The 27204-nt window shown below is 39.4% G+C and overlaps 1 protein-coding gene across 10 annotated transcripts in view; it reads left to right on the forward strand.

The window, feature by feature from the left end:
- The window catches only part of CLIP1 (CAP-Gly domain containing linker protein 1), a 124015-nt gene that overhangs the window by 56356 nt on the left and 40455 nt on the right, over positions 1 to 27204 (forward strand). For 7 of the 10 annotated variants that reach the window (XM_058531331.1, XM_058531337.1, XM_058531334.1 and 4 more), the window contains 12 exons: positions 497 to 600; positions 2695 to 2755; positions 7139 to 7243; positions 11299 to 12243; positions 14030 to 14146; positions 17489 to 17546; positions 18085 to 18168; positions 19053 to 19209; positions 20633 to 20798; positions 20896 to 21111; positions 23631 to 25898; positions 27035 to 27151. In XM_058531331.1, coding sequence (XP_058387314.1) covers positions 497 to 600; positions 2695 to 2755; positions 7139 to 7243; positions 11299 to 12243; positions 14030 to 14146; positions 17489 to 17546; positions 18085 to 18168; positions 19053 to 19209; positions 20633 to 20798; positions 20896 to 21111; positions 23631 to 25898; positions 27035 to 27151 — 4398 coding nt within the window. The remainder of the gene's footprint in view (positions 1 to 496; positions 601 to 2694; positions 2756 to 7138; positions 7244 to 11298; positions 12244 to 14029; positions 14147 to 17488; positions 17547 to 18084; positions 18169 to 19052; positions 19210 to 20632; positions 20799 to 20895; positions 21112 to 23630; positions 25899 to 27034; positions 27152 to 27204) is intronic. The other 3 variants (XM_058531339.1, XM_058531340.1, XM_058531341.1) reach the window with 3 other exon arrangements.

Below are 27204 nucleotides of genomic sequence, written 5' to 3' on the forward strand. Positions count from 1 at the left end.
GGGAGCTAGTCTTGAGAGTACTAGAAATGAGTATAAATGTCTTTGCTGGGCTGTTTGAAAGCAGTGACCTGGGGTACCAGTTTGCATCATCGTAAAGATGAAGTTTTGATTTTCTTGAGTCTACCTTCCGTTTTGATCTTTCCGTCCAGGTCTTTTGGCCTGTATGTGTTAGGAGAGCTTGTTTACTAGGACTTGACCAGCCATTAAAACTCCTGCTTTATAGATTATCCTTTGTATGAGTTTCAGCTTCAAAAAAGATGAGAATTGTTTTAATATTGCCCTCTATTGCTTTAATGGTGTGGTTTTGCATCATCTAGCTTCCAGGAATGCTGCTGAGAATAACCTATTAAAGATCTTAGAAAGCATTTTAACGGGAAAGGTTTTAGAGTAATGCCAACCTATGATGATACCACTTAGCCATAGCTCTTTGGAGGCGTCCTTGAGCCTGTATCTGGGTCAGGAAGAGGCCACTCACTGACATCCTTGCCTTCCCCAGCATGTCCTGGAATTGGAGGCGAAGATGGACCAGCTGCGAACAATGGTGGAAGCTGCTGACAGAGAGAAGGTGGAGCTTCTCAACCAACTTGAAGAGGAGAAAAGGTGATCCCAGACTGTTCCCTGGTGCAAGCATGGCCTTTTCCTTTTAAACGACCTTAGGCAAAATGTGTACCATTAACAACCTTATTGCTGCCAACCCTTAGAACCAAAGGAATGACTGTGTGTTCAGTGGAAATTGATCTCTTCATATTGTATGAGGAGGGTTTGCTTTGATTTGACTTTTTTCGAGAACTTTGGAATCATCTAAACATGGCCTGATTAATTTAACAAATATTTATTGAGCCCCCTGTGTGCAAGCATCCTCTTGAGGATAGGCTTAGTCAGGGTTGTGGAGTGAATTCAAACCCACCTTCCACCTGGAGCCGTTCCTGGTGAGAGGATATTCCAGGTCCAAGTTCCCTAGTGTTTATGAAACACATTCCATGCATCTAATGAAATTGTATGATGCCTGGTGAGGGATATAAGGTCCCTGTTCTTAAGAAACTCAGTACCTTATTAGGAAAACAAAACCTCACGTGAAGCAATTAGAGGATTATCCAGGTCAGGATGAAAGCAAGTGCTAAATTGTGTGAGACAGTTTGCTTCTTATAAAACGTTTTTTGAGGCCATGAACAAACAAGATCTCTGAAAAAACCATTTGAACATTTCTGGGTTGTGGGACGTTTGTCCTCTGTTGCATTTAGTGCCATCTTCTGTCATGTCTGATAGCGACTTCATTCAGTAGTTATTAGTATAACTGTGAGCTCAGGACAGTCATAAGTGCTGCTTTGGTGAGGGGATACAGTGGAGGTGTGACAAGAGTCTCTTAACAAGGAAATTACTTTCTCACCGGAGAGAGAAACGCCATACATAGGAAATTCTCCTCGCATCTTAAATATGGCTACAAGTGAAAAAGAGACAGCAGCAGACCCTCCTAGGCCCCTCTCAATGCCAAGGCATCAGTACCATTGGCTTCTGTTCCAAAACTGGCTCTTGCTGTACTGACCTCTGGGCCGTAGACATGTCCCGCCGGCTCCGCAATAAGCATGAGGGCTTTAACCTATGGTCATATATATATATATAACTGAGGATATTTTTTTATTCCTAATTTTGCTAGAAATGCTAGTGAGTTTGAAAGATTTTTGTTTTTTTCATGTAGGTTATGAACTTTGTCCACCTTTTCTTCCTTCTCTTACACCCAATTTTGTAAAGATTCATATCGAGGATGTCACCCAGATTTTATAAATCTTCAGACCATCAATGTTCTTTGACTTTGGGGATGGCATTGATTGAAACCCACACCCAATATCAGATATTTTAAAATGTGAAAAAACGTGCATTTTATTTTATTTTATAAGGAAGATTGGCCCTGAGCTAACATCTGTTGCCAATCTTCCTCCTTTTTTCCTTTTTTTCTCCCGAAAGCCCCAGTAGATAGTTGTATGTCATAGTTGCACATCCTTCTAGTTGCTCTATGTGGGATGCCGCCTCAGCATGGCTTGATGACTGGTGCATAGGTCCCCGGGCTGCCGAAGCAGAGTGCGCAAACCCAGCCGCTATGCCACCGGGCCGGCCCCTAAAATGTGCATTTTAGAAGCAAAGAAATAGGATCCTCGATTGCTTCTCCTCCAAATTGTTCACAACCTTACTCTCCCAGTCTTGGAACAGGTCCTAGTATTGTCCTGGGAATCTCTGCATGGGTAGCCTGCTAACCTCACCCTAAAATACCTGACGTGGGGTGTGTTTTCTGGGAGAGATGTGTTTTCTGTGCCACTTTCCCCTATGTTCTGTTATTGGATGATAGAAATTATAGATTTGTATTCTCAAACGTATTTCTGTGGTAATCAGACCTTTTTCCTGTAGGCTGATCTTGTCTGGATTAGATCCATTCTGGTGGTTGTGACCAAGGGAACCAGTTGATTTTTCTCATGCCTCCTGGAATCAGTACCTGGAGAGAACCTTGGAGTTTCCTGAGTAGAGCTCTTAGATTTATAAAGCAGAGGCCTAAAGATACATTTCTTTATTTTCTATGTCTCTAAGGCATTTCTTTCCACCATTATCTGCTAAATTCACCAGGGTATTGATTATAGATTTTTATTTTATTTTTTGGTAAGGCAGATTTTACTTCAAGTGCTTTGTTTCGATTTTGTTCCACAGGAAGGTTGAGGACCTTCAATTCCGGGTTGAGGAAGAATCAATTACTAAAGGCGATCTTGAGGTAAAACCCCTCCAGCTCTCCTAAAGCTTTTATGGGTACCAGTATTCAGAACTATGAATGAAAGCATTGTGCCAGCTGATACATGTGGCCAGAACAGGCAGCAGAGGGAATGGCAGGAATGCCAGCCTCTGGCCAGGCTGGGCTGTGGACGTGTCTTATGGCTGAGGTGATGGAGCCAGTTCTCGAGCCTGTGGCTATGCTGTCCCAACTCCTGTGGCCGAGTAAAATTTTCACTACTCTTTTCTTTGCTTCAAAATTCAAAACCATGAATTGGAATTAAATCATAAATCTGGCAGTGTGTCCTAAGAAAGACTCTGTATGTTCCTCTGATGATCAGAAATTGCATTTTAAAGAGCATTTTTTATTTCATCATAATAGTCCAAAACAAAGCTTTTTGCTTTGTCTCAGCTTCGCTTTTCAGTTAAGCTGGAAAAATTCTTCATAACCTTATAAAAGTAATAAATATATGTTCTAGCAGTTGATTTTTATAAAAGTAATTTATCAGAGCAAAAATCGAGAGCAATTTGTATTTCAACTTCTCTTACTTCCACAGCATATTTTAAATTCATAGAGATTTTCCTTTAGCATCAGGTTTCTCATCTTTTAACAATTATTCATATTAGTTTTTTAGACACCAGAATTAAATGGTTTTGATGCTTTTTAAGACACTGCTAGATATATGACATGTAAATTAATAACTTTTTCCAACTTTGCAGATTTTTGGTTCTTTAATCTGTAATATTTTAGTGAAAATTGTACTTGTTTGTGAAGTTCTCAGAATATACATTTTTGCTACCATTAAAATCTTAGAGGCTGTTGACTGCTCACACCATTCTTAAATTTCAGAGACCCTTCCAAACAGGAACTCTAATTTCTTTGCAAATAAATATATCTTTACAGTCAACAAAGAGTAAGGGAAACATTTTCTGAAGTTCTAGTTTTATAAGGCCCAGAATTTAATGGATTATTAATAATTTAATAGATAGCGTCTTCATTCGTTTCATATATAGTCACATTCCTTTAGTTGACTTTTGTGTTGTTCTCATCCATTTAAAAACACCCCAAAGTCTCATATCATCATCTAATTCATATGAAGTATAGCCTGTGGTGTTTTGGGGAGGGCAAGTTAAATTATTTACAGCAGCACTAGACTAGTGTAGTCTGTCTGGTAAACTTACTTGAAATTAATCAAAGTTATTTTGAAACCCTAACACATATTGAAACTTTAGTTAAATATCTCTTTTGTTGTTAATTTTTTTATTTTTTTACTGATAGCAAAAGAGCCAGATTTCTGAAGATCCTGAGAATGTAAGAGGGCACTTAACTGTGTGGATATTTCCCTTGTTAACACAGATTGATTACAGATTAAAATGCTTATTGATATACTCAAATACTAACTGCATAATCTGACCTTGAGACATCGACCTTAATATTTCTGTGCATGTGGCTTTCAAAGCAGTTACATTTGTATCCTGAAGAAATTGTATGTAATGACTGAGCTCTATAAATCCATTTATTTAACACACAGACAAATGTTTGCTTTATAAAAAATTTTGCCAGAAAAGAAAAAAAAAAATTTTATCTGGGGGCCTCGCTACCTTCACTTAATTCATAATGGATTAATAGAATTCTTTCGAAAGAGATGATGGGTGACCGCAACATAAAAATTATTAGATGGAGTTACAGAAATTCTGTGGGAAAGTTTCTTATTTTATTCCCACAAGAGTGTAAGGGACTTGGGAGCCCCAGACTGATTGCCTTTTGTGTGCGCTCCCCCTGCTGGCTGATGCCTGCCAGTGCAGCTGACAAGAAATTCAAACTTCAGTTTGTTGCTGCAGTCTTTTCCCTAGTTTGTGAAACTAGAGGCAAGCATTCTTCAGAGATAACACTGTTTTAAATTTATTATTATTGAAGTGAGATTTTTCTAGTGGCAGTGCTACTAGACATGTGGGTATTTTTCTTTTCCTTCCTCCTCCTGGTTAAGATCAAACACCCAATTCAGATCTTACCAAACTGGCCTTGAGACCATGGCTTCCCCGTGCACCCTGCCAGCTGTGATGCCAATTGAAAGGCCCTAAAAACTTTTTACTTTGATTTACCACCACAAGAGAACAAAATTTAAACAAAGAACTGTTCTTCCTACCACCTCCTGGCAGCTGAACTAGACAACTCAAGACTTAACTTTAAAAAAAAAGCCTCCGTTCTGAAGGTTTCCTTTTTGTGAAGCTACTTCAGTGCTCTGGGTCTCCTCTCTCCTTCTCAAACAGGCTCCGCTGCTGCTGGTGTCAGTCTGCATGGGGTCTCCCTCCGCCTCTCTCGTGCGCTTCTCCAGAGCCTTTGCTTTCCCTCTCAGCGCCCTGTCTCAGGACTTTTCTCCTGGGATACTCTGCCTTCTTTAAGAAAGGAATAATTTAAAAGGAGAGTTGTCCGTTCTATGTAACATTTTTACTCCATACCGTGGCATGGAAGTGGGTCACTAGTTCCCTTGCGGATGATTGATCGCATGCTCTGTGGAGTCCCGGATCATCTGTAGGCACAACCCCGAAAGGAGGTGTTGCTGCGGTCGTCTGGAAGATCTCGGAATGGGGAGAAGATCACATTCAATGGATATTTGCTTTTTATCTGAAAGTGGTGATCTTTCACCCAGAGGACACTGAACTCAGTGTCAAGAGGTGAAGAAAGGTTCTGTTGCCTTTGTTTTTTCCTGTTAGTTTTGGATTTCACTTCTTGAGGCTGTGACCCCAATTATGTAGATCTGGATTAGATTATTTTCTTGTAAAAGCAGAGAAATTGAACAACTTCTGTCTAAGGCACATATGGACCAACGAAACTATCCAGACAGTTAGTTACATAGAATTTAAATTTTATTTCATTATTTTCGTTGAGTGTAAAGAGTTGAAGCTGGTGAGAATTTTTTAAAAATTTTCTGTTCACCTTTTAAGTATTCCATGATTGTTTATACCTGGTTCACAAGCAAAGTGACCTCTTGACTACATTGAAATCCCCACAGTATCACTGGAGTGAGTAAAGATGTTTATAATGTAGAACATTCCACCTTCTATTTAAGCTCTGCACGACTTTCTTTACTTTAGAGTTTATTGTCATTTTCTCATTGCCCATAATTGTTTAAACTAATAGATCTGACCAGTTAGAACCATAAAATATTTAAATTAATGCGAGTAACTAAAACTGCTGGGAGCAGCTCAGTCAATAGGTCTTATCAGTTGATTATGTTGATAACCTCTTGGATAGGACAGGTGAGTGGGGAAAGAGGTACATTCAGACTGATACCTGGATTATTTCAAATTGATAAAGATTCTCCTGCACTAAAACTTGTTAGAAAGAGATTGCCTTCTGGGTTCTCCATCAGGTTATATCTGAGTAAGTGATGATGAGGAGTCTCACTTTAGGATCTTACAGCAATTTTGCCTGGAGTTCAAACTCATGCCTTTGTGTTGAATCACCATTTCTTACCTCTGAGCTAATAAGAACTACTTCATCTTAGGATCAAGATAATGAACCCTCACCAGTTCTAGCTGAACTTTTCTCCTGCTCTGAGTCTCAGAGATGGAGGCTGTCGAGCATAATTATTACTGAATGTTCTCTTTATGAATTTGATTCCCCCCTCCCTTTTTTTCCCCTGGTGACAAATAGCCTTTGGAAAATGCACTGTGGGAAGGAAATTAGAGCTTTAGTGGCTCCTCGCCTGTCAGTTGTGAGAATTTTGCTTAGCATCTCAGTGTCTTCTTGCTTATGTCAGCAAAGGGCATTGGTGTGATTTCCTTAGCTCTTGTTTCTAGAGTCCTTTCATTAGGTTTAATACTTGACCCTTCTTCACATCAAACTGTATGTCCAAGTGCAAGGATCTGCTCTAGGGACTCATTGAACACTTAGAAGATTTATGACGTTACCTTTTCCTTATGTAGATGATAGCGAGGATCATTTTGAGGGTCAATGTACTTTTTAAAGTAACCGAGTCAGTTACATACACATTATTGTCAAATAGCTGTTGTGGGGAGGGGGGAAAATGATAGTTTAGAGGAATATTAACTATTCTAATTTGTGCTGATAAACTTCACTTATCAATATACTTATATTTGGCTGCATGCATCTGACACTTTTCATCTTGCCTCATATGTTTTTCGTTTTTGCATTCTCATCAGACTAGCTCATGTCCCCTGCCCACCTCATCCTTCCATAGCATTCATCCTCACTCCCAGCCTCCTCATCTCAGTTCCGTCCTCTTCCCTTCTCCATTACCCTTTTTGTTCCTCCTTTGGCAGAAGGTACTGGTGGCTCAGCCTGCATGCCGCTCTCTCTCCTCTTATGCTGGCATGTCATGGTGGCACTGTTGTGTCTCTTCCTCTTCCTTTTTACTAACAGACGCAGACCAAACTGGAGCATGCCCGCATTAAGGAGCTTGAACAGAGCCTGCTCTTTGAAAAGACCAAAGCTGACAAACTCCAGAGGGAGTTAGAAGACACTAGGGTAATGGTTTTCACTATTTCATGAAGCAGACCCATGTATGTGAGTGGTGGACACTTTGGGTGACATGCCTTGCACTTGGCCTAAGCCTTGACCCAGTGGTTCAACCGGAGTTTGGTCTTAGTACTGTTCAGGTGTTCGTGAGCTTAGACTGATGGGTAGGCACAGGTGTTTTATATCAAATCTTTTGTCAAAGGTAAAGATTTATTCCTTTGGTTAACTCAGCCAAAATCAAGATCAGAAACTTCACAACTGTATAGACTGCATGGACATCCACAACTGCATTTGAGAGTCTTTGTATTCATCCTTGAAATACATTTCTCCAGTTTGCCACAAGCAGTCAATTGTCCTCTTATTCTCATACTCCTAGTTACTGGGTTTTCTAAGTAATTTTTTATCATTGTTGTTTTCCTGCCTTCTTCCCTGGCCTCTTGGGGGAAGAAATTGAAACATTGGCTCTTTTTAATGAGAGTTAAGGACTTTCACCCCAGGTATTGTTTTTTCTTGATACCTTTGCATTTCCTTCCTTTCTGTCACCCACTAGATTAAAATCGCAGTGGTCAGGAGGGAAAAGTGTGTTGGGAACAGAATGGCTTCTCACAACTCCCAGCTCACTGTGTTTGGCCCTCAGAGCCAGTGCATAGTCCTGTTTTTGCTTATTTATGTATGAAAGCACCTATATGGTGCTTGCTTCGTGCCAGGCACTGTTCTGAGCACTTTACAAGTACTGACTTATTCAGTCTCACCACAGCCCCAGGAGGGAGGTAATAGTAGTGTCCCCATTTTACCGATGAGGACGCTGAGGCACAAAGAGGTAAAATAATTTGCCCAAGGTCACACAGCTAATAGTAACAGTGGAGCCAGGATTTGTGTCTAGGCCATTTGGCCCCAGAGTCTATGCCCTTAACCACCATAGGATGGTGTCTATTTTGGAAGTAGTTTTGTGCTGAAAGATTTAAGAAATAATCTGAGTCATTTACATATAAGGAAACATGTATGCATATATACCTTTTAAATCATGAATTTGACTGTCAATAGCTAAATTGCCCAGATCTTTAGCTTTAAAATTTCAAAAATTACTGTCTCTGATCAAATTTGATATCCTAATTTTTTTCTTTTGAATTATTAGTACTTGTAGAAATTTCTCTTGTTGAAAAAAATCATTGACTGATCTAAAAATCTAGATAATTAATTTTTCTTCTCTAAATCATAAGTTTTTATGTTTTAAGAAGAAAGAAAATATCCTCGGTTGGCCTCAAAACTAATATCTCCTGTGTATTTGGTAAGAAAAAAACCTGGTAGTTTGGTGCTGTTTCTTTGTTACCTGAGAGCCAGATGATCTGGGAAATACAAGGGACTAACAATAAGACTGAGCTCCTTTAGTGTCGCTGGCTGTTGAGATAAGGATATTTTTTTACTTCTGAACTCCTCTCCCATACAGCTTCGTTAGCGAACAACTTGGATGCTTTTTTTTTTTTTTTTTTGCTGTGGATAAGAAGGCATCCATTCACAGCATGATTTATTCAAGTATTTCAGCTTCAAGCTGTTACCTTTCTATAACAACTTGTATCTTCTATTGATCCTCACTCTTGGTTTACCAAGTGTGAAACTAACCAGTGATGCATATAAGTTTCATATCACCTACATTCCTTTTTAGGAAGCACTTTAGAATTTCTCTAAGCCAATCAGTCCAGTTTATTAACAGTGTGCTTGGTGCTGTAGAGATATTAGCAAGAATAAGAAATGATACCTGACTTTTATGGCCTCAAACTACCAGGAGAGGCAGACACATAGTTTCGTCTGAGGACAGACTTTGAGAAATAAAATAAAAAATAGAAGTGCTGTGAAAATGCTACATAAGGTATAATCACACTCTTTATTGTTTTCACTTATTTTTTGCTTGGTGTTTTCTCAGTTTGACTGTTGTGACTAAGAACTATTACCCTATTGGATTTAATTTACTCATGTTATAGACCTTGTAGCAATAGGGTTTGTTAGTGTTTTGCACCTTATTTTGTGGTAACAAACTCTTGGACTCCCCCCCCCCCCTAGAAAAAGTATGTAAATGAATTAACATCTGTAACCTGAAGCACCTATAACCCTGAAACACAGCAGTTATAGTTGGCTCTGAACTATTCACTGACTTGATTATGCCCTCCTGGAGCACCAAGTGCTTTCTTTACCGCTTCTCTCGTGGACTTTTTTTTTTTTTTTTTTTTGAGGAAGATCAGCCCTGAGCTAACATCCGTGCTAATCCTCCTCTTTTTTTTGCTAAGACCGGCTCTGAGCTAACATCTATTGCCAATCCTCCTCCTTTTTTTTTTTCCCCAAAGCCCTAGTAGATAGTTGTATATCATAGTTGCACGTCCTTCTGGTTGCTGTATGTGGGACGCGGCGTCAGCATGGCCAGAGAAGCAGTGCGTCGATGCACGCCCAGGATCCGAACCTGGGCTGCCAGTAGCGGAGCGCGCGCACTTAACCACTAAGCCACGGGGCCGGCCCTCTCGTGGACATTTTAGTTTGTATCCATATCACAGCCTGTAGTGGGCTGAGGAAATGAAGGAAACACACATCCATTACTTTATGTCCCAATAAAGGCAGTGTGGGAGAGGAGTCTTCAGTCTAGAGGAGTTTTGATCCTTGGAATTTGGGACTCACTGGTGTTTTCAAATCATTCATGTTACCTTCTATTTCCCAGGTTAGTCAAATAATTAATTTTTATGCCTGAAGCTACCATTTCCCATGTTTTATGTACTAAACTGACTGCCTAACAGGTAGCAGAGGGAAATAATATCCTAGGAATAAAAGGAGACAGGTTAAGAAAGTGTTTTTCCTAGTCCTGGGGTGTTTGTTTAAAAAAGTAGATTCCCGGGTACTATTCCAGAGCTCAAATAGAATCAAAATATATGGGAGTAACTGGGAACCTGCATTTTAGACATCCATCCCCGGTGATTCCTGTGTTCACTGAAGTCTGAGAACCACTGGGTTAGGGGAACAAGACGTGTATATCACAATGCTGATAGAATCATAAAACCTGAAAAGGGAACTCTGTGTAAGATTCTTATATATAATTGCAGGTAAGTAATCATTCTTACTCTGTCCTTTTATTAATTAATTAATAATTTATTCTTTATTAATTAATAGTAAATTAATTCTTTATTATCCAATTGAGGCTTTTATTCTACAGCTGATGCTATTTTCATTGAAACATTTGATAGGTAATTTTACTATATAATATATATAGTATACTATATAATATATATATACAGTGCTATGCAATAGGAGGAAGTATAATATGAGCCACATTTATATATAATTGAAAATTTTCTGGTACCCACATTAACATACATTTTAATAGGTAAAAGAAACATGAAATTAACAATATATTTAAACCAATGTATTGAAAATATTATCATTTCATTATATAATCAATATAAAAATTCTTAACAAGATATTTTATGTTCTTTCTTTCCTAAGTATTCAAAATCTGATGTATATTTTATACTTATAGCACATGTCACTTCAGATGAGCCATATTGCAAGTGCTTAGTAGCCATATGTGGCTAATGGCTACTATACTGGACAGCATGGTCTGTAAAATCACCTCCATCAGATTGATGAGCATTTATCCACCCTGGGTGAAGTGGGGTAGAAAAAACAGTCAAAATGTGAAGGATTCTTTCTTATCTCTCAGATGTATCTGAGAACTTTGAAAGTTACTGTTTCCATTAACTTATTATCAGTTAATACTTCCCTGATTTAAGTTTCTTTAGAAGAAAAAGAAATATTTTTGGAGCGAGTTAAACTCTATATCAATTTTAGATCCCTTTAACATCTCAAAATGGTAGAAATTTGCCAAAGATTATAATTTGGAATTGGGGCTCCCAGAATTGGGTATAAGCTATTATTGCAATTAGAGGTAGATTGACACGTAGGCATTTGTAGTAGCTGGACTGCTGCCTGAGATGGGGTAGTTATTAAAGACCTTCAAGGTTAAAGAAAATCGTCAGTGATTTGTTATTTAAATGATCTCTTTTTCTTTGGACTGCTGTTAATAGGTGGCTACAGTGTCAGAAAAGTCTCGTATAATGGAACTAGAAAAAGACCTAGCACTGAGAGTACAGGAAGTAGCTGAGCTGCGCAGAAGGCTAGAGTCCAATAAGCCTGCTGGGGATGTTGATATGTCACTCTCCCTTTTGCAAGAGATAAGCTCTTTGCAAGAAAAGTTAGAAGCCACCCATACTGACCACCAGAGGGAAATCACTTCTCTGAAGGAGCATTTTGGAGCTCGGGAAGAGACGCATCAGAAGGAGATAAAGGCTCTTCAGGTCAGCACAGAGAAGCTTTCCAAAGAGAACGAGTCGTTGAAAAGCAAGCTTGATCATGCCAACAAGGAGAATTCGGATGTGATAGCTCTGTGGAAGTCCAAGCTGGAGACTGCCATCGCGTCCCACCAGCAGGCAATGGAGGAACTGAAGGTGTCTTTCAGCAAGGGGGTTGGAACGGAGACAGCAGAATTTGCTGAGTTAAAAACACAAATAGAGAAAATGAGACTAGATTACCAGCACGAAATAGAAAATTTGCAGAATAAGCAAGACTCCGAACGGTCTGCTCACGCTAAAGAGTTAGAAGCCCTCAGGGCTAAACTGATGCAAGTCATTAAAGAGAAAGAGAACAGTCTGGAAGCCATCAAATCGAAACTGGACAAAGCAGAAGACCAGCATCTAGTAGAAATGGAAGACACCTTAAACAAGTTACAGGAAGCTGAAATAAAGGTAAAGGAGCTAGAGGCACTACAAGCCAAATGCAATGAACAAACCAAGGTTATTGATAATTTTACATCACAGCTCAAGGCTACCGAAGAAAAGCTCATGGATCTTGATGCACTTCGGAAAGCCAGTTCCGAAGGTAAATCGGAAATCGAGCAACTTAGACAGCAGCTTGAGGCAGCTGAGAAACAGATTAAAAATTTAGAGATTGAAAAGAATGCTGAAAGTGGCAAGGTTTGTATCGACATCTCCATCTTTTTATTTTCCATTTGTTATTCATATTTTACATTATGTTATTTTTGAGTTGAGGTAATTCATCCTCCAAATTCCTGATTTAATTAAAACAGATTGCTTGGTGCTAACAAATTTCTCAGTTGAGTATAGTATCTTCTGAGTGCCTTGAGTGTGGTTTCATCTGAGGAGATTAGAGAAAATAATAGCTCAACTATGTGAACTTATTTTGGTTTCCTGTTGTCTGGGTACTTTATTACTTTATCTCTGGGCCGTGCTGTGTGATCTCCTGTTTAAGCTTGGTTCCAGTCTATAATCTCTTTCTAAAATAGAGAACTCCCTAAGATGACGGTGTTAAGGCAAATGAATTGAATGAAGGAGATAGACTATACATAGAAGATCATCTCCTCCTTTCCCTCCTGCGTAATTATTTTGTCCATAGCGTTATATATAAAAACAGAATGTGAACTCTGAGTGCCACTTGACTTTTGTAAGTTAATGTGCTGTGATAAATAACATTCACAGCAAAATTAAGGTTAAGAGCCTAGAGCCCTTTGCAATGCCACTTATGTCTCATTGGAGTTTTTTCTATGTCACAATGAAAACAGGATCTATTCCTTTTTTGAGGGAGGACTGGACAAGTATGCTTTAGATCAAGGAAATTATATGAAACATTCGCCAGCTACATTTCTTACTAACTAGCCTTGTTAAATGTCATCATCTTTTTTTTTTTTGGCTAAGGAAGATTCGCCCTGAGCTAACATCTGTTGCCAATCTTCCTCTTTTTGCTAAGGAAGATTTGCCCTAAGCTAACATCTGTTGCCAGTCTTCCTCTTTTTGTATGTGAGCCACTGCCACAGCATCGCCACTGACAGGCGAGTGGTGTAGGTCTGTGCCCTGGAACTGAACCCAGGCCACTGAAGCGGAGCGTGCTAAACTTTGCCACTAGGCCACTGGGGCGTGCCCATCATCTGCATTTTTAAGGACTGTTAGAGGAATGAATACTTTTTCCCAGTCCTCCTGCCGCTAGTTGAGTTCCCGGTATTAATGCTGAATGTTCTGAACTTTTTGCAGGAGAAGCTACTCTATTGGCAAAAAAGGAAAGGTTATGATGGTTAAATGGGGAGAGGTGAGGACAGACAAACAGCAAAAAATGGCTAAGCAACCTCAGCTGAAGATGACAACCTAATTACAGGAAATTTTTCTCAAATCTCCTCATGTGGTTCCGAAATAGCAGTTGAAACACAAAAATTAATTAGTAGAGAATATGTAGCTAATGGTTGGTCTACTTTTTTACATCAGTTTAATGAAAGCCAATAAGACTATTGTCTAGTACATTTTTAAAATTTTGTTTATATTTTAAATGTTAAAATACTTTGTGTATAAACATATAAGCATATAAAATAACACAGACGTGTATCCACCATTCCTATCTTAAGGTTTTTAAAGTCCAGAAAATGAAGATGCTCAACTAACTCATTTAGAAAGTAAGCATCTGCACTTTCTGCTTTAGATCATGCTGATATTCCAAATTTAGGTATAAAAAATACTCTATTTTGACTATTTTAAAATAGCTATTAGAGAATCATATCTAGACCTGATTGTGTGAAAAGTCATAGAGTTAAACAAACAAACCCAAAACGACTTTTTACCTGTACCTTTATTTCTTTCAGTTTTTTGTGGTTGTGTTTGTTTCTCATAAAATTTTTATATTTGCTTTATTTTTTTCTCATCCTTTTTTGTTTCCTTTTATTCATTTGCTTCTATCCCATATAACTGTGTACGGTAGGCTAGTAGCATTACCCAAGAGCTGCAGGGGAAAGAGCTAATGCTCAATAACCTTCAGGAAAACTTGAGTGAAGTCAGTCAAGTGAAAGAGGCTTTGGAAAAAGAACTTCAGATTTTGGTAAGTACTTACTTGTTGGGAATCTGAATCTCAGGGTTTCTGGCCATTTGAATTGTTCCTGTTTAAAAACAAAAATCTCCCTAAAGAAAGAAGTATTACACCTATTTCTTTTCTCCTTCAAAGTGTTGGTTTAAATCGAGTGTATTAGTCGTTGGCTAATAAATACCTTGAGGGGAATTGGTTCAAACCCAAACTAGCAATAAAGGTAGGTATTACTTTTTTTTTTTTTTTTTTATCTCTCCTTTGTCTCTGGTAAAGCATTGCTTTGGCATGTTATTGACTACTTAGTTTTAATAAACATAGGAACCTTCCGAGTTATGCATCCAGCACAGTTAGGTTTCATTTATAATAAGGCCTTGAACCCTCCCCTGCATGCTTTGTGGCTGTGTGGGGCAGCAAGCCGTCCTGGACCATCAGCACCCTCTGTTGGCAAGGCAGGGTGCAAATTCAATGAATTCAAAGAATTCTCTCTTACAACTCAGTTTAATCTACCTCAGGAGATTACTTTTCATATGTGTCCTCTTCCCTTCATCCCAAGTTGTAAGACATTTTTTTCTTGTCTTTTCTCAACCGTTCTCCTTGTACCTTGCGTCCTGCCTCAAAAACTCAAGCTTAATCAAGGCTGACAATTGTGATCAGTGCCAGCAATACCCACACGTCATGGAAAAGGAAAGTCATAGGCTTATGGAAAAACTAGATAAGGGGTACGTTCGTTACGAAGGGTCAGTTGTCTCAGATCCTCCAAATACCTTCCTACTCCCCACTTATTACACTTCTTATTACACCAGTGGTGAATAAAAGTGTTTGATCTTTCGGGGCCGGCCCGGTGGCGCAAGCGGTTAAGTGCGCGCGCTCCGCTGCGGCGGCCCGGGGTTCGCTGGTTCGGATCCCGGGCGCGCACCGAAGTACTGCTTGGTAAGCCATGCTGTGGCGGCGTCCCATATAAAGTGGAGGAAGATAGGCACCGATGTTAGCCCAGGGCCGTCTTCCTCAGCAAAAAAAAAAGAGGAGGATTGGCGGATGTTAGCTCAGGGCTGATCTCCTCACCAAAAAAAAAAAAAGTGTTTGATCTTTCTTCCTATTTAAATACCAGGGGTTGCCGGCCCCGTGTCTTAGCAGTTAGGTGCGCGCACTCCGCTACTGGCGGCCCAAGTTCAGATCCCAGGCGTGCACCGGCGCGCCGCTTCTCCAGCCGTGCTGAGGCCACGTCCCACATACAGCAACTAGAAGGATGTGCAGCTATGACATACAACTATCTACTGGGGCTTTGGGGGGAAAAATAAATAAATAAATAAAATTATAAAAAAATAAAATAAATAAATACCAGGGGCTGGCCCCATGGCCTAATGGTTAAGTTCAGCACACACTGCTTCGGTAGTTTGGGTTCAGTTCCTGGGTGCGGACCTACACCACTCATCAAGTGATCAAGTGATGCTGTGGTGGCATGTCACATGCAAAATAGAGGAAGATTGGGGCAAGTGTTAGCTCAGGGCGAGTCTTCCTCACACAATAAGAGGAAGATTGGGAACAAATGTTAGTTCAGGGTGAATCTTCTTCAACAAAAACAACAAAAACTGTTAACTGCTACATTAACTTATATGAATTTAACTATAGTATATCAGTAAAAAACAAGCAAACCAAGAAGCCCAACAACATGTACACACACGAGAGAGAGAAAGAGAGGGAGAAAAAAACCAATATTACAAATTGCTACCTTTTTTTTTTTTTTTTTTTTGGTGAGGAAGATCGGCCCTGAGCTAACATCCGACAATCCTCCTCTTTTTTTTTTTGGTTGAGGAACACTGGCCGTGGGCCAACATCCATGCCCATCTTCCTCCACTTTACATGGGACGCCTGCCACAGCATGGCCTGATAAGCGGTACATGCCCGGGATCCGAACTGGCGAACTCCAGGCGGCCACAGCGGAGTGCGCGCACTTAACCGCTTGTGCCACCGGGCCGGCCCCACAAATTTCTACTTTTTAAAATGCTAAATATGTAGCTGCACTGTTTATTATGGTGGCTACTGTTCACATATGGCTATATAAATTTAAATGAGTTAAAATTAAATAAAATTGAGTTCCTTAGTTGCACTAGCCACATTTCAAGTGCTTAATAGTCACATGTGACTAGTGGCTACCATATTGAGCAGCACAGTAAAGAACATTTCTATCGTTGAGAGTTCTATCGAGCAGTTCTGGTATATAGTATTTCAGCTACATTTTGAGAAAAACTTGGCCTGGGAATTACCAGGTTCTAATATGATGTCCTTTAAGGAAATGTGTTTTGAGTTTCACATAATTTTTCTGCCCTCTTCCACAAACTTTTAGGATGCTTTACTTTTTTTGCAAGTTAGTGTATTCCTCTATATACTCTGAAGAAAAACCTGCCCCCTGAAGTCTGGCTTTGGGAATAACACAGGTGGACAGGGACGACCTGTAGGCTTTGATGGACTTGTAGTTCATGTGCCCATATTTTTGTAATCCTGGTTAGTTAGGAGTACTCATTTAAAAATTCTCTTGGTGTTGGGCCGGCCCGTGGCGTAGCAGTTAAGTGCGCGTGCTCCGCTTCAGTGGCCTGGTGTTCGCAGGTTCGGATCCCGGGTGCTCACTGACTCACTGCTTGTCAAGCCATGCTGTGGCGGCATCCCATATAAAGTAGAGGAAGATGGGCATGGATGTTAGCCCAGGGCCAGTCTTCCTCAGCAAAAAGAGGAGAATTGGCATTGGATGTTAGCTCAGGGCTGGTCTTCCTCACAAAAAAAAAAAAAATTCTCTTGGTGTATCTAGCTCAGAATTCTCAGGAAAGAGAATTTTGGAAATCCAGGAGAGTGCTTTTTATCTTGGCCTACTGTCATGTTTAGAAAAGACAGTGGGTGAGCGATGGCCCTTTCTGTTTAAGAAGTAGTTGGCACAGATTTAGTTTCAGGATAACAGGTTCTGATTACTCTCAGATATAAAGCATTTCAGAACTCTGTTCAGTGTCTCAGGCAGATATCTGAAGAGAAGGTCTGCTACTTGAGGGTAGCAACATGAAGAAAAAGTATACACGTGCACTGCATGTATGTGCACACATGCATATACCTACATAAGTATGCACATTCACATGTACAGATACACATGCATACCCAGGCATGCACACACACATACACAAACCTCATTTACTCGTGCGTATACTTGCACAACGTACATATGGTAGTAATTGCCTGTGTGTTTTAAGTATAAGTTAGTTTTAATGAAACAAAACCAGCAACAAAAAATAGATAGTGTTGTAGTTACAACTGATAGAAACTTTTTATAAGTTGAAATCTTTCTATTCTGAATATCCAATTCTTTTTCTTTAGAAAGAAAAGTTTATTGATGCAGCAGAGGAGGCAGTTTCTGTTCAGAGAAGTATGGAAGGTATGTCTTACTAAAGTTTGAGCAGATCACTTTAGATAATATGTTCTCAAACTGGAGCTGGCCTCGGGAGTACACAGAGTAGATGCTGCCTGTAGTCTAATTTCACTCTCCTGGAAGCTCCCGCAGTACACAGTAATACTGAATTCCATTGGCTTCTTGAAGCCTCAAACTTGCATTAAGTCTTTCTTCTTTTGAGTTAAAGCTTTTTCCATATTAAAATGGAAATATACTTGGGAAAAGTATTATCTTACTTAAGCTTTAGTCGTTGATAGCTTTATGAGTTTTAATTGGAAGGAGGAAAGAGATGACTGGAATGCAGATGCCTGGTGCCTGCCTAGTCCACAGATTTGAGGAGGCAGAGAGATACGTGCTTGCTTCTTCAGGTTCATTATACAGTAGTTTGATTTGTAATGGGACCCTTTAGTATCCCTGTGATCTCAAATCTCAAGCGTATGATTCGATTTGGTTGTAAGAGAGCCAAGCTCTAGGTGGCTTATTAAATATGAAATTAATATATTTTTAACTTTATCCTAAATAGAAACTGTCAATAAATTACACCAAAAAGAGGAACAGTTTAACGCACTATCTTCTGAATTGGAGAAGCTGAGAGAAAATTTGACAGGTAAGAAGATATCTCTGGTTACTAGACATTAAATACAGTAGGCTTCCTAGGATTTGAGAGAATTGTAATATGTTAGAATAATATATCTACTATTCAGGTGTAACTTCTTCACTCATTATTGTGCCATACTGTGATAAAATACTTGTTTGAGCTCTGTAACCTTCAGCAGATCCTCTCTGCTCTGTCTTCAAATGAGTCAGAATCCAGCACATTGCACCACTCCCACTGCTCTCTTCGATCCAAGCCACCCATCACCTTTCATTTGAGTTGCTTTAACAGCAGGCCACCTGGTCTGCCTGTTTCTGCCCTTGCCCCTTCTGTCTGTTCTCAACACAGCAGCCAGAGCAGTCCTTTTAACATCAAGTCAGATCATTCACTTCTCTGCTCAAGATCACCCAGTGGCTCCCATCTCTCTCAGAGTGAAAGCTATGGTCCTTACCATCATCGGCCCTCTTACCACTCTGATTTCATCTCATACTACTCTTCCCCTTGTTCATTCCACTCCAACCATATTGGCCTGCTTGTTGACACTTGCATGTCAAGCATGTTCCTGCCTCAGGGACTTTGCACTTGCTTTTTCCTCTGCCTGCAATCCTCTTCCCTCACTTCCTTCAGGTTTTTACTTAAATGTCACCATCTCAGAGAGGCCCTATCTAATTTAACCTCACAACTCCTTCCTAGCTCCTTTCTCTGCTTGTATTTTTTTTCCTCTTAGCACTTACCACTATCTTTTTTACTATTTATTTTCTTTATGTGATTTTCATGAGGGCAGAGATTGCTATATGCACATATTCCTGGAGCAAGGCTTGGCATACTGGATATAGTCAGTAAATTTTTGTTGATTATAACACAACAGTGCTATTCCTTTTTCTATATATATTCAGACATGGAGGCAAAATTTAGAGAGAGAGATGAAAGAGAAGAGCAATTGATAAAGGCAAAGGAAAAGTTGGAAAATGACATTACAGAAATAATGAAAATGTCCGGAGATAATTCTTCTCAGCTGACAAAAATAAATGACGAATTACGTCTGAAAGAAAGGTATGTATGAATATGTTAGTAAGACTACCTGCTTTAGGTTGGGCTCTGAAGCAAGATCTAGATGGGAGGAGAGCCAGACTCTTCAGAATTGCTATGCTTTAAAGTTCCCTGTCTCTCTTTCCCTATTACCTCAGTGTATCTTTGAGTCAACTATTTACCTTTCTAAGGGATACAATATTGTAGACTTTTTGGTGACTTGTAAAGAAAAGGTAGTAGTTTACCAATGGCAATAACATCTTTTACAAGCAGTTAAAATATTTTTAACCTATTTCAATGTAGTGATAGGTAACACTTATTCAGGGCTTACTGTGTGCCATGCACCATGCTGACAGCTTTATATAGAGTATGTTTTTTAATTCTCATAACTATCCTATGAGGTGAGTGTATTATTGTTACCATTTTAAAGAAAAAAAAATGGAGGCTTAACAAGGCTAAGTAACTTGCCTGAGGTTTCAGATCTAGGCAGTCTGGTCCCAGAGCCCTTGCTGCTCCTAATCACGACCTTGTGCTTCCTCATGCTAAAATTTCTTTTATCTTAATCTCTGTTGTTGTCTTTATTCTGAGGTTTTGTTGCTTTGATTTTTTTTTTTTCTTTTAAAAGTTGCCATATAAAAATCAAATGTTTTATTTTATAAGGCAGAAATTTTCAGAGGACATTATAGGACCGTTAGACTTTTGATTCTGAAAGTGTTAATACTTGGCAAAGTCATGTGCACATCCAGCCATGCACCTGCCACAATTCAGCATCAGTGGGTGATTGGCAACTGGGCCTTGGTTGGCCAACTCTGGTCAAACTTGCTGTGAGGCGAGTGCAGCTGCACAGCTGGTTGTGCACAGTGCCGTCAAGAAGTTCCATTTCTGTAGGTGTTATATAAGTGTAAAATCCAGAGGTACCACCCAAGTTTCCTTCCTGCGTCCTCGGATTCACTTGACAGCCTGTTTTTAGGTTAATGTCCACGTTTTCTTTACATCTTTGTTCGACCATGGTTATCGACCATGGTTATCTTTAACCTAGAACTTCAGGTTATTTATAGTCACTTTTTATATCTTCTGTTCTTAAGTGGCACTAGAATGAGATTTTGATAATCTAGTCTGCTAAAATTTTGAAACTTTCTAAATTCTCATTTCCTCTAATATGTTTACTTTTCACTCATTTTTCCTTATTGATCTATTGATGTAAAATAATAAACCTTCACAATTATAATAGTTGTTACTTTAAATAATGTATTTATAACTATCAAAATTGTTAAAATTATTCTTCAGGGCAAGTCAAGTCATTTTGCTCATGTCAGATGTTATTAATTACTCATAACATTTATAATCATCAACACAATTATTATTAATAGTATCCTTTTAAGTATAATTCTAGAGTTTAAAGCATTTTTCTGAAAAATCTGACACCTTGTATTGAAACCTGTTCCAGAAATGTGGAAGAATTGCAGCTAAAACTTACAAAGGCTAATGAAAATGCAAGTTTTCTGCAGAAAAGTATTGGGGAGGTAACTCTGAAAGCTGAACAGAGCCAGCAAGAAGCAGCTAAAAAGCATGAGGAAGAAAAGAAAGAATTGCTGAAAAAATTGTTGGACCTGGTAAGGAGAGAATAAATGGGACTATTTGCTGGCAAGGAAGGTGAGGACAGTACACATGTGGCTAGATGACTTATTCCTTCACTTGGGGTTTCTGCAGGAAAAGAAGATGGAAATTAGCCACAACCAGTGTCAAGATCTGAAAGCCAGATATGAAGAAGCCAGTTCTCAGACAAAGGCAAAGCATGAGGAAGTCCTGCAGAACCTACAGAAGACACTGTCGGACACAGAGGCGAGGCTGAAGGCTGCACAGAAGGAGAACAGTGACTTGTTGCAGGAGATGGTGGAACTGAAAAAACAAGCTGACAAAGCCAAAGTATGTTCTGGGAGAGAATTATGTTGTTGCATAACAGTTGCTCGAGTTCTACATCAAGGCTGGAAAGTTGCTTAGAAAGCAGCAGCACATGGGATGAGTTAAGTTGGCCTTTACAGATGTTAACCTGAGTGCATGACAGGATGGTAAATTACCTTTCCCATGGCTTCAGGTGTTTTCTCCCAGCTGCTCTTCCTTCTCAGGGATGGTAATGGCTACAAGTCTTTCCCCTGAATGTACTGTGTAGCCGTCACCCCCTCTGCTGCTTGTCCTCAGCTGTCACAAAGAGTCGTATGTTGCCTGAGCTCTGTCTGCCTGCTTGTAATAGACTCTTTGTTGTGGGAAAGCATGTTCCTCTAATCTTGGCCGTCTTGCTGCTACCTTGCACTAGGATGAGGAGAGACATGTTGCAGAAAGGCAAGGGGCAGAGGCCAAGTGAAGCAAGTGGAGCAGGGAATGGAGCCTGTTTGGAGGAACAGAGCTCTTACAGAAGAAATCACAAGTGAGAACTCGAGAGAGGGCTTTTATGTATCCACAGGAAGGCACCATGAGCTTACTGACAAGCTGGATCCAAGGGCTGTGAAGAAACATCTTATTATTAAATACAGTGGGACTTGATATATTGAATTTCATTTTATGGTGTCAGGATTGTACTGTGCCCCAGTATAGTTTTTGACTCTGGTAACTTAATGAAATTCAGCCCTCCTACTATTATTTAACTTTTTCCTACTACTATTTAACTGGCTCAAAGAAAAGTAAATACTTGTCTCTATTTTTAATGTGTCAGAGAAATGTTTGTATAGGAGTTTAGTAGAAAGAAAATATAAAAGAACATACATAGAACTTGAAACAAAGCCCATTTAAAACTCGTTAATTAAGTGGACCATGACATAACATATATAAGATATAAGATGCCTAAATTTTCTCTCTTCTGCATGCTGGCCTTCAAGGCTTTCCCTTCTCCATGTAAAACATCTCCAGTTTTATGAGCCATTTAACACTGGATATAATTTCCAGACCTTTTGTCTTTATGGTTCCCTTTATCTGGACAGGCTTCAGTTTTTTAGTGTTTCGCTTAAAATGTTGCAGCCTGACCAAACCACAGCATTCTAGTAGTTTGTGTAAAGTCTCATTAATTTTGTTTCTAGGTTTTTTTTTTTGACCAAGGTCATTTGGTTAAAATGCCAGGATTATTCCTCCTCCAAAGTTGTCTGGATATCTGATTTCTCTGGATTTCATTGTGTCAACAGCAGTGGCTTTCAGACTCTTTTGAGAATCTGATGAAACCTTAAGATATTTTCCCCAGGAAAGTTTATGTGTACACCAACAAGGTTTTTTTTTTTTGTGAGGAAGATCAGCCCTGAGCTAACATCCATGCCAATCCTCCTCGTTTTGCTGAGGAAGACTGGCCCTGGGCTAACGTCTGTGCCTGTCTTCCTCCACTTTATATGCGACGCTGCTACAGCATGGCCTGACAAGCGGTGCCTCGGTGCGCGCCCGGGATCTGAACCCCGGGCCGCCAGCAGCGGAGCGCACACTTAACCGCTACGCCACGGGGCCGGCCCCCACCAACAAGTTTTACATAAAATTCCAGGAGGTTTCATGAAGCCCACAAAGCTTCTGTGTTCCCTGGTTTAAGAGCCAGTGATCTACAGCTGTTCTGTCCAGTACAGTAGCCGTTAGTCACATGTGGCCATTTAAATTTAAATTAGTTAAATTTTAATAAAATTACAAATTCAACTCCTTAGTCACACTCACCACACTTCAAGTTCTCATTAGCCACACATGTGGCTGGTGGCTAACGTATTGGACAGTGTAGATAAAGAACATTTACATCATGCAGAAAGTTCTGGACACTGCTGGTATAGACATCGGGGTCAAATTATTTTATAAACCGGTACATTTTTTTTAAAAACCCATTTGTTTTAGTCACCAAAGCCTAGCAAGTTAGTCTGTATTTTTAATAAATTATATGTAATATTGGGACTAAATCAGCCTTAGGCCAGTGATTCTCCTTCGGTAAGTAAGATCCTGCAGTTAGTTTGAAAAACAGTAGTTTATTTTTCTCTCACCCTACCACCCCCCTTTTGGTTAAAATATACTCACTTTTTGTAGTTATTTGGATTGTATTTTCAGAAATTCTTCTATGAATCCTTTCTTTGATAGAAGTAATTGCATAATTCAAATGACAGGAAAGAATCTTATGTCCTGGTGTCAAAATCAAACTACTGACTACTGTTTTTCTCTTCTAGGTAGCTACTGGAATAATTTTAAAAGTGGTTTCAAAGATGAAATAAGCTAATAGATATATCAGTACTTTGCAGAGCTAAACTTGCTTTGTATCATCCTTTTATGGGCTCTGTTCATCTAGTTTCTTTCCCTTATTATCCAGATAGTTTCTGTGACATTTATTTTAACAATTTTTTAACTTTCATGATTTAGGTTATATTAAGTTATTTGGGCTTGCATTTGTCTGCTTTATTTCATTTTGTTTCCATTCTCTCCATCTTTTGTTTCTGTAGTCGCTAACTTATTTGTTAACATCAGCCAAAAAAGAAATTGAACTAATGTCAGAAGAGCTGAGGGGTCTGAAATCAGAGAAGCAGCTTCTTGCACAGGAGGGAAATACTTTAAAATTAGAAAAAGGTTCACTTTTATCCAAGCTTATAGAGGTGGAGGCCAAAATAACTTTACTTCAGGAAGACCAACAGAAACTGTGGTCTGTAAATGAAATTCTTAATTTAGAAAAGGAGAAAGTCTTAGAAGAAAAGCAAAATGCTGAAAAGCTTTATCAGCAGGAACAGCTCAATAAAGAAGCTTTGGCTATTGAGAGAGAGAAATTACTTAAAGAAATCAATATTGTGCAGGAAGAACTCTTGAGGATAAATGTGGAAAATGACTCTTTGCAAGCTTCCAAAGCGAGCTTGCAGGCAGTCGTAGAAGAACTCCAGTTCAGCAAAGATAATTTGATTGCTGAGTCTCAGAGGGATCGGGAAGAAAAAGATCACCTGGAGGATCATATCAAGAAGCTTGTTACTGAAAACCTTGCCTTGGCTAAAGATAAAGATGAAATTATTCAGAAGCTTCAGAGCTCTTATGAGGAGCTAGTCAAAGATCAGAAAACCTTGGTGCAGGAGATTGAAGATCTCACAGCTGAGAAACAGTCAGCTCTAGAGAAACGGTCAGGTCTTGATAGCATGTGTGTAGCCTTAAAGGTAGAGAGAGACAATCTTCTTCAAAAGAACAAAGATCTGCAGTTTGAGAAGGATGTGCTGCTTCAAGATCAGGAAAAGCTGAATGCCAGCCTAGAGGCCACCCTTCAGGTCAAACAGCTGCTCAGCACGGAAGCCAGTGGGCTCCACACACGGCTGGACGACACCAGCAAAGCTCTGAGGAAGGCTGAGCTGGAGACTGTGCAACTTCACGCTACGAATACAAGCCTCACAAAGCTCCTGGAAGAAGTTAAGACCAGTCGAGAGATCACAGATTCCGAGTGCATCCAGCTTCTGCATGAAAAAGAAATCTGGGCCTTGTCGGAGAGAAGGCTCTTGGCTGAAAAAGAAGAACTTCTAAATGAAAATAGGCTCATCACTGAAAAACTCAACAAATGCTCAGAAGAGGCTGCCCATGTTGAGATGAGCCTAAATGAGAAGATCACTTACCTAACTTCTGAGAAGGAGATGATTTGTCAGAAAATTACTAAACTCAAAAAGCAGCATGATAGTCTCTTGAAAGAAAAGTCTGTGCTGGAAATGCAAAATGGAGATTTACTTGCAGAAAGAGAAAATTCCATCAAAGCTATAGGAGATCTTAAAAGGAAATATGATCAAGAGTCTGCAAACAGAAGAATCATTGTGCATGAGAAGATGAAACTACTTGGCAACATTGATGCTCTGAAGAAAGAGCTTCAAGAGAGAAAAAAAGAAAACCAAGAACTAGCAGCCACCAAGTGTGATCTCTCTTTGATGCTGAAAGAAGCTCAAAATGCCAAAAAGAATCTAGAAAAAGAACACACTAACATGTTGCAAGCAAAGGAGAGTTTGAATGCTGAACTTAAGACTTGCTGTTCTGAAAAGAACATCTTGCTGAGGGATGGGTTAAACCTGCAGGAAGAGTGTCAGAAATTAAGTGAGGAGATCCGTACAATGCAGCAGTCCTTAATCCTGGAAAAAGAAGCCAGAGCAAAGGAAAACGAGTCATCCTTGTATGAAAACAATAAACTCCACAGGAGAATGGTGCTCCTGGAGCAGGAGATGGAAGAGTTAAGAGTGTGTACTAAGGAGCTCCAGTCTGAAAATTTTGTACTAATCCAAGAGAAGACCAAATCAGAGCAAAAAGTGGCAGAGATAATTAAGGAAAAGGAACTCTTGAGTGCAGAAACGGCTCAACTCGCTGCCAATATAGAGACTCTGAAAAGTGATTTTGCTGCTTTGTCCAAATCCAAGTTAGAACTGCAGGAACTGCACAGCCACCTCACCAAGATCCTGGATGACCTCCGGCTGAACCACGAGGTGACACTGGCCGATCGAGCCAAGGTGGTGCAGGACAACAAGAACCTCCTGGCTGAGAAAAGAGAAATGATACTGAAAAAGGACGAGCTCCTGAAGGAGAAGGAAAAGCTGGCAGAAAGCTACTTCATCCTTCAGAAAGAGATTAGCCAGTTGGCCAAAACCAACAGCCATATTTCAGCCAATCTCCTAGAATCTCAAAATGAAAACCGTATTTTGAGGAAAGACAAGAGCAAGCTCACTCTTAAAATTAGAGAGCTCGAGACTCTTCAGTCATTTACGGTAAAGTGGGAGGTTCAAGTATTGAGCAACTGGACTACTAACACTGCACTAACTTTTTAGTGGTTTAGGGAATTTGTCTTCGTTTACACATAAGGAGATCCTACCCCATTTAATCAGTTGCCTGTATGTCTCAAGCTGTTTCTTACCACCCAAAAGGGCAGTTCTTTACTAAATGTCTAATTGCAATAATCTCTCTCAATTAGAAAAAAGTATAAACTGTGAATAAAAAGGGTATGTTTTTTAATTTAAGGAGGAATTTTCGTGAAAAAGTCAACTGTGTTTCTTAAAGGCTTAAGAACAATAGTAAAATGGGCACATAATGAAATATATCTTCTGTTTGGCTTTTAACTGTTTCATTGTGCCTGTCCATTTGGAGTTGGAAGATTCTGGTGAAATTTCCATATAAGGAAGGTAGAATTCCCATAAGCTTTATTAGACCAAATGAAATTGTAAGTACCTAAAAAGATTTTAATTCATTTTTATGATTATTTTTTCTATCTTATCAGCTAAGGATTTGTTTCCAGATGCATATTATCTTTTTTATTCACAGCCATGTTTATATTCATTACCCACAGCTTCTCATATACCTTTCCATTCAATGCTTCTCATTAAACACTTGAGCCTTACGTTATAATTGCCCAAATAATTATTATTTTTATTGGAAAAATTCCCAACCTAAATTCTGAGTGATTTCAAAAGCCCCAAATTTGAAATAGCAAGAATAGTATTTTAAACTTATAACAATAAATAAGATTAAGAGAAAATTCAGCTCTGTAGGGATGTTACTCTTTATTATCACTGAACGATTCTCTCAAACATAAGTCAGAATGTGCGCATGACTGTCAGCTTAACTTCGAACTTGCATTGGAAGATGTAGGTTAATAGGGGTCTGAAAATATGCGAATTGCATATTACAGTTGGCTTACTGAAAAATGACATTAAAAGGGTCTGCAACTTTGTTCTACTTCAAAGTAAAGACCTTTCATGTCTTGGTCTGTTCATTCTGGCATCATCCTCTCTGTGTGATTCCGTAACCACACAGACACGGAGTGCTGCCTGAGCAGCACAGCCTGAGCGCTGCCTGATGGGGTTGGTGAGAGGTGTCCTCATTTCTCACAGTGCTTTCTTGTATTTAGGCTGCTCAAACAGCAGAAGATGCCATGCAGATAATGGAACAGATGACCAAAGAGAAGACTGAAACTCTAGCCTCCTTGGAGGATACCAGGCAAACAAATGAAAAACTACAGAATGAAGTAATCAGATTTAAATGGCTTTTTGTACAAAGGACAGCTTATCGACTTCATGG

This window comes from Diceros bicornis, chromosome 35 (genome assembly GCF_020826845.1).
Source record: "Diceros bicornis minor isolate mBicDic1 chromosome 35, mDicBic1.mat.cur, whole genome shotgun sequence".
NCBI classification, from domain to species: Eukaryota; Metazoa; Chordata; class Mammalia; order Perissodactyla; family Rhinocerotidae; genus Diceros; species Diceros bicornis.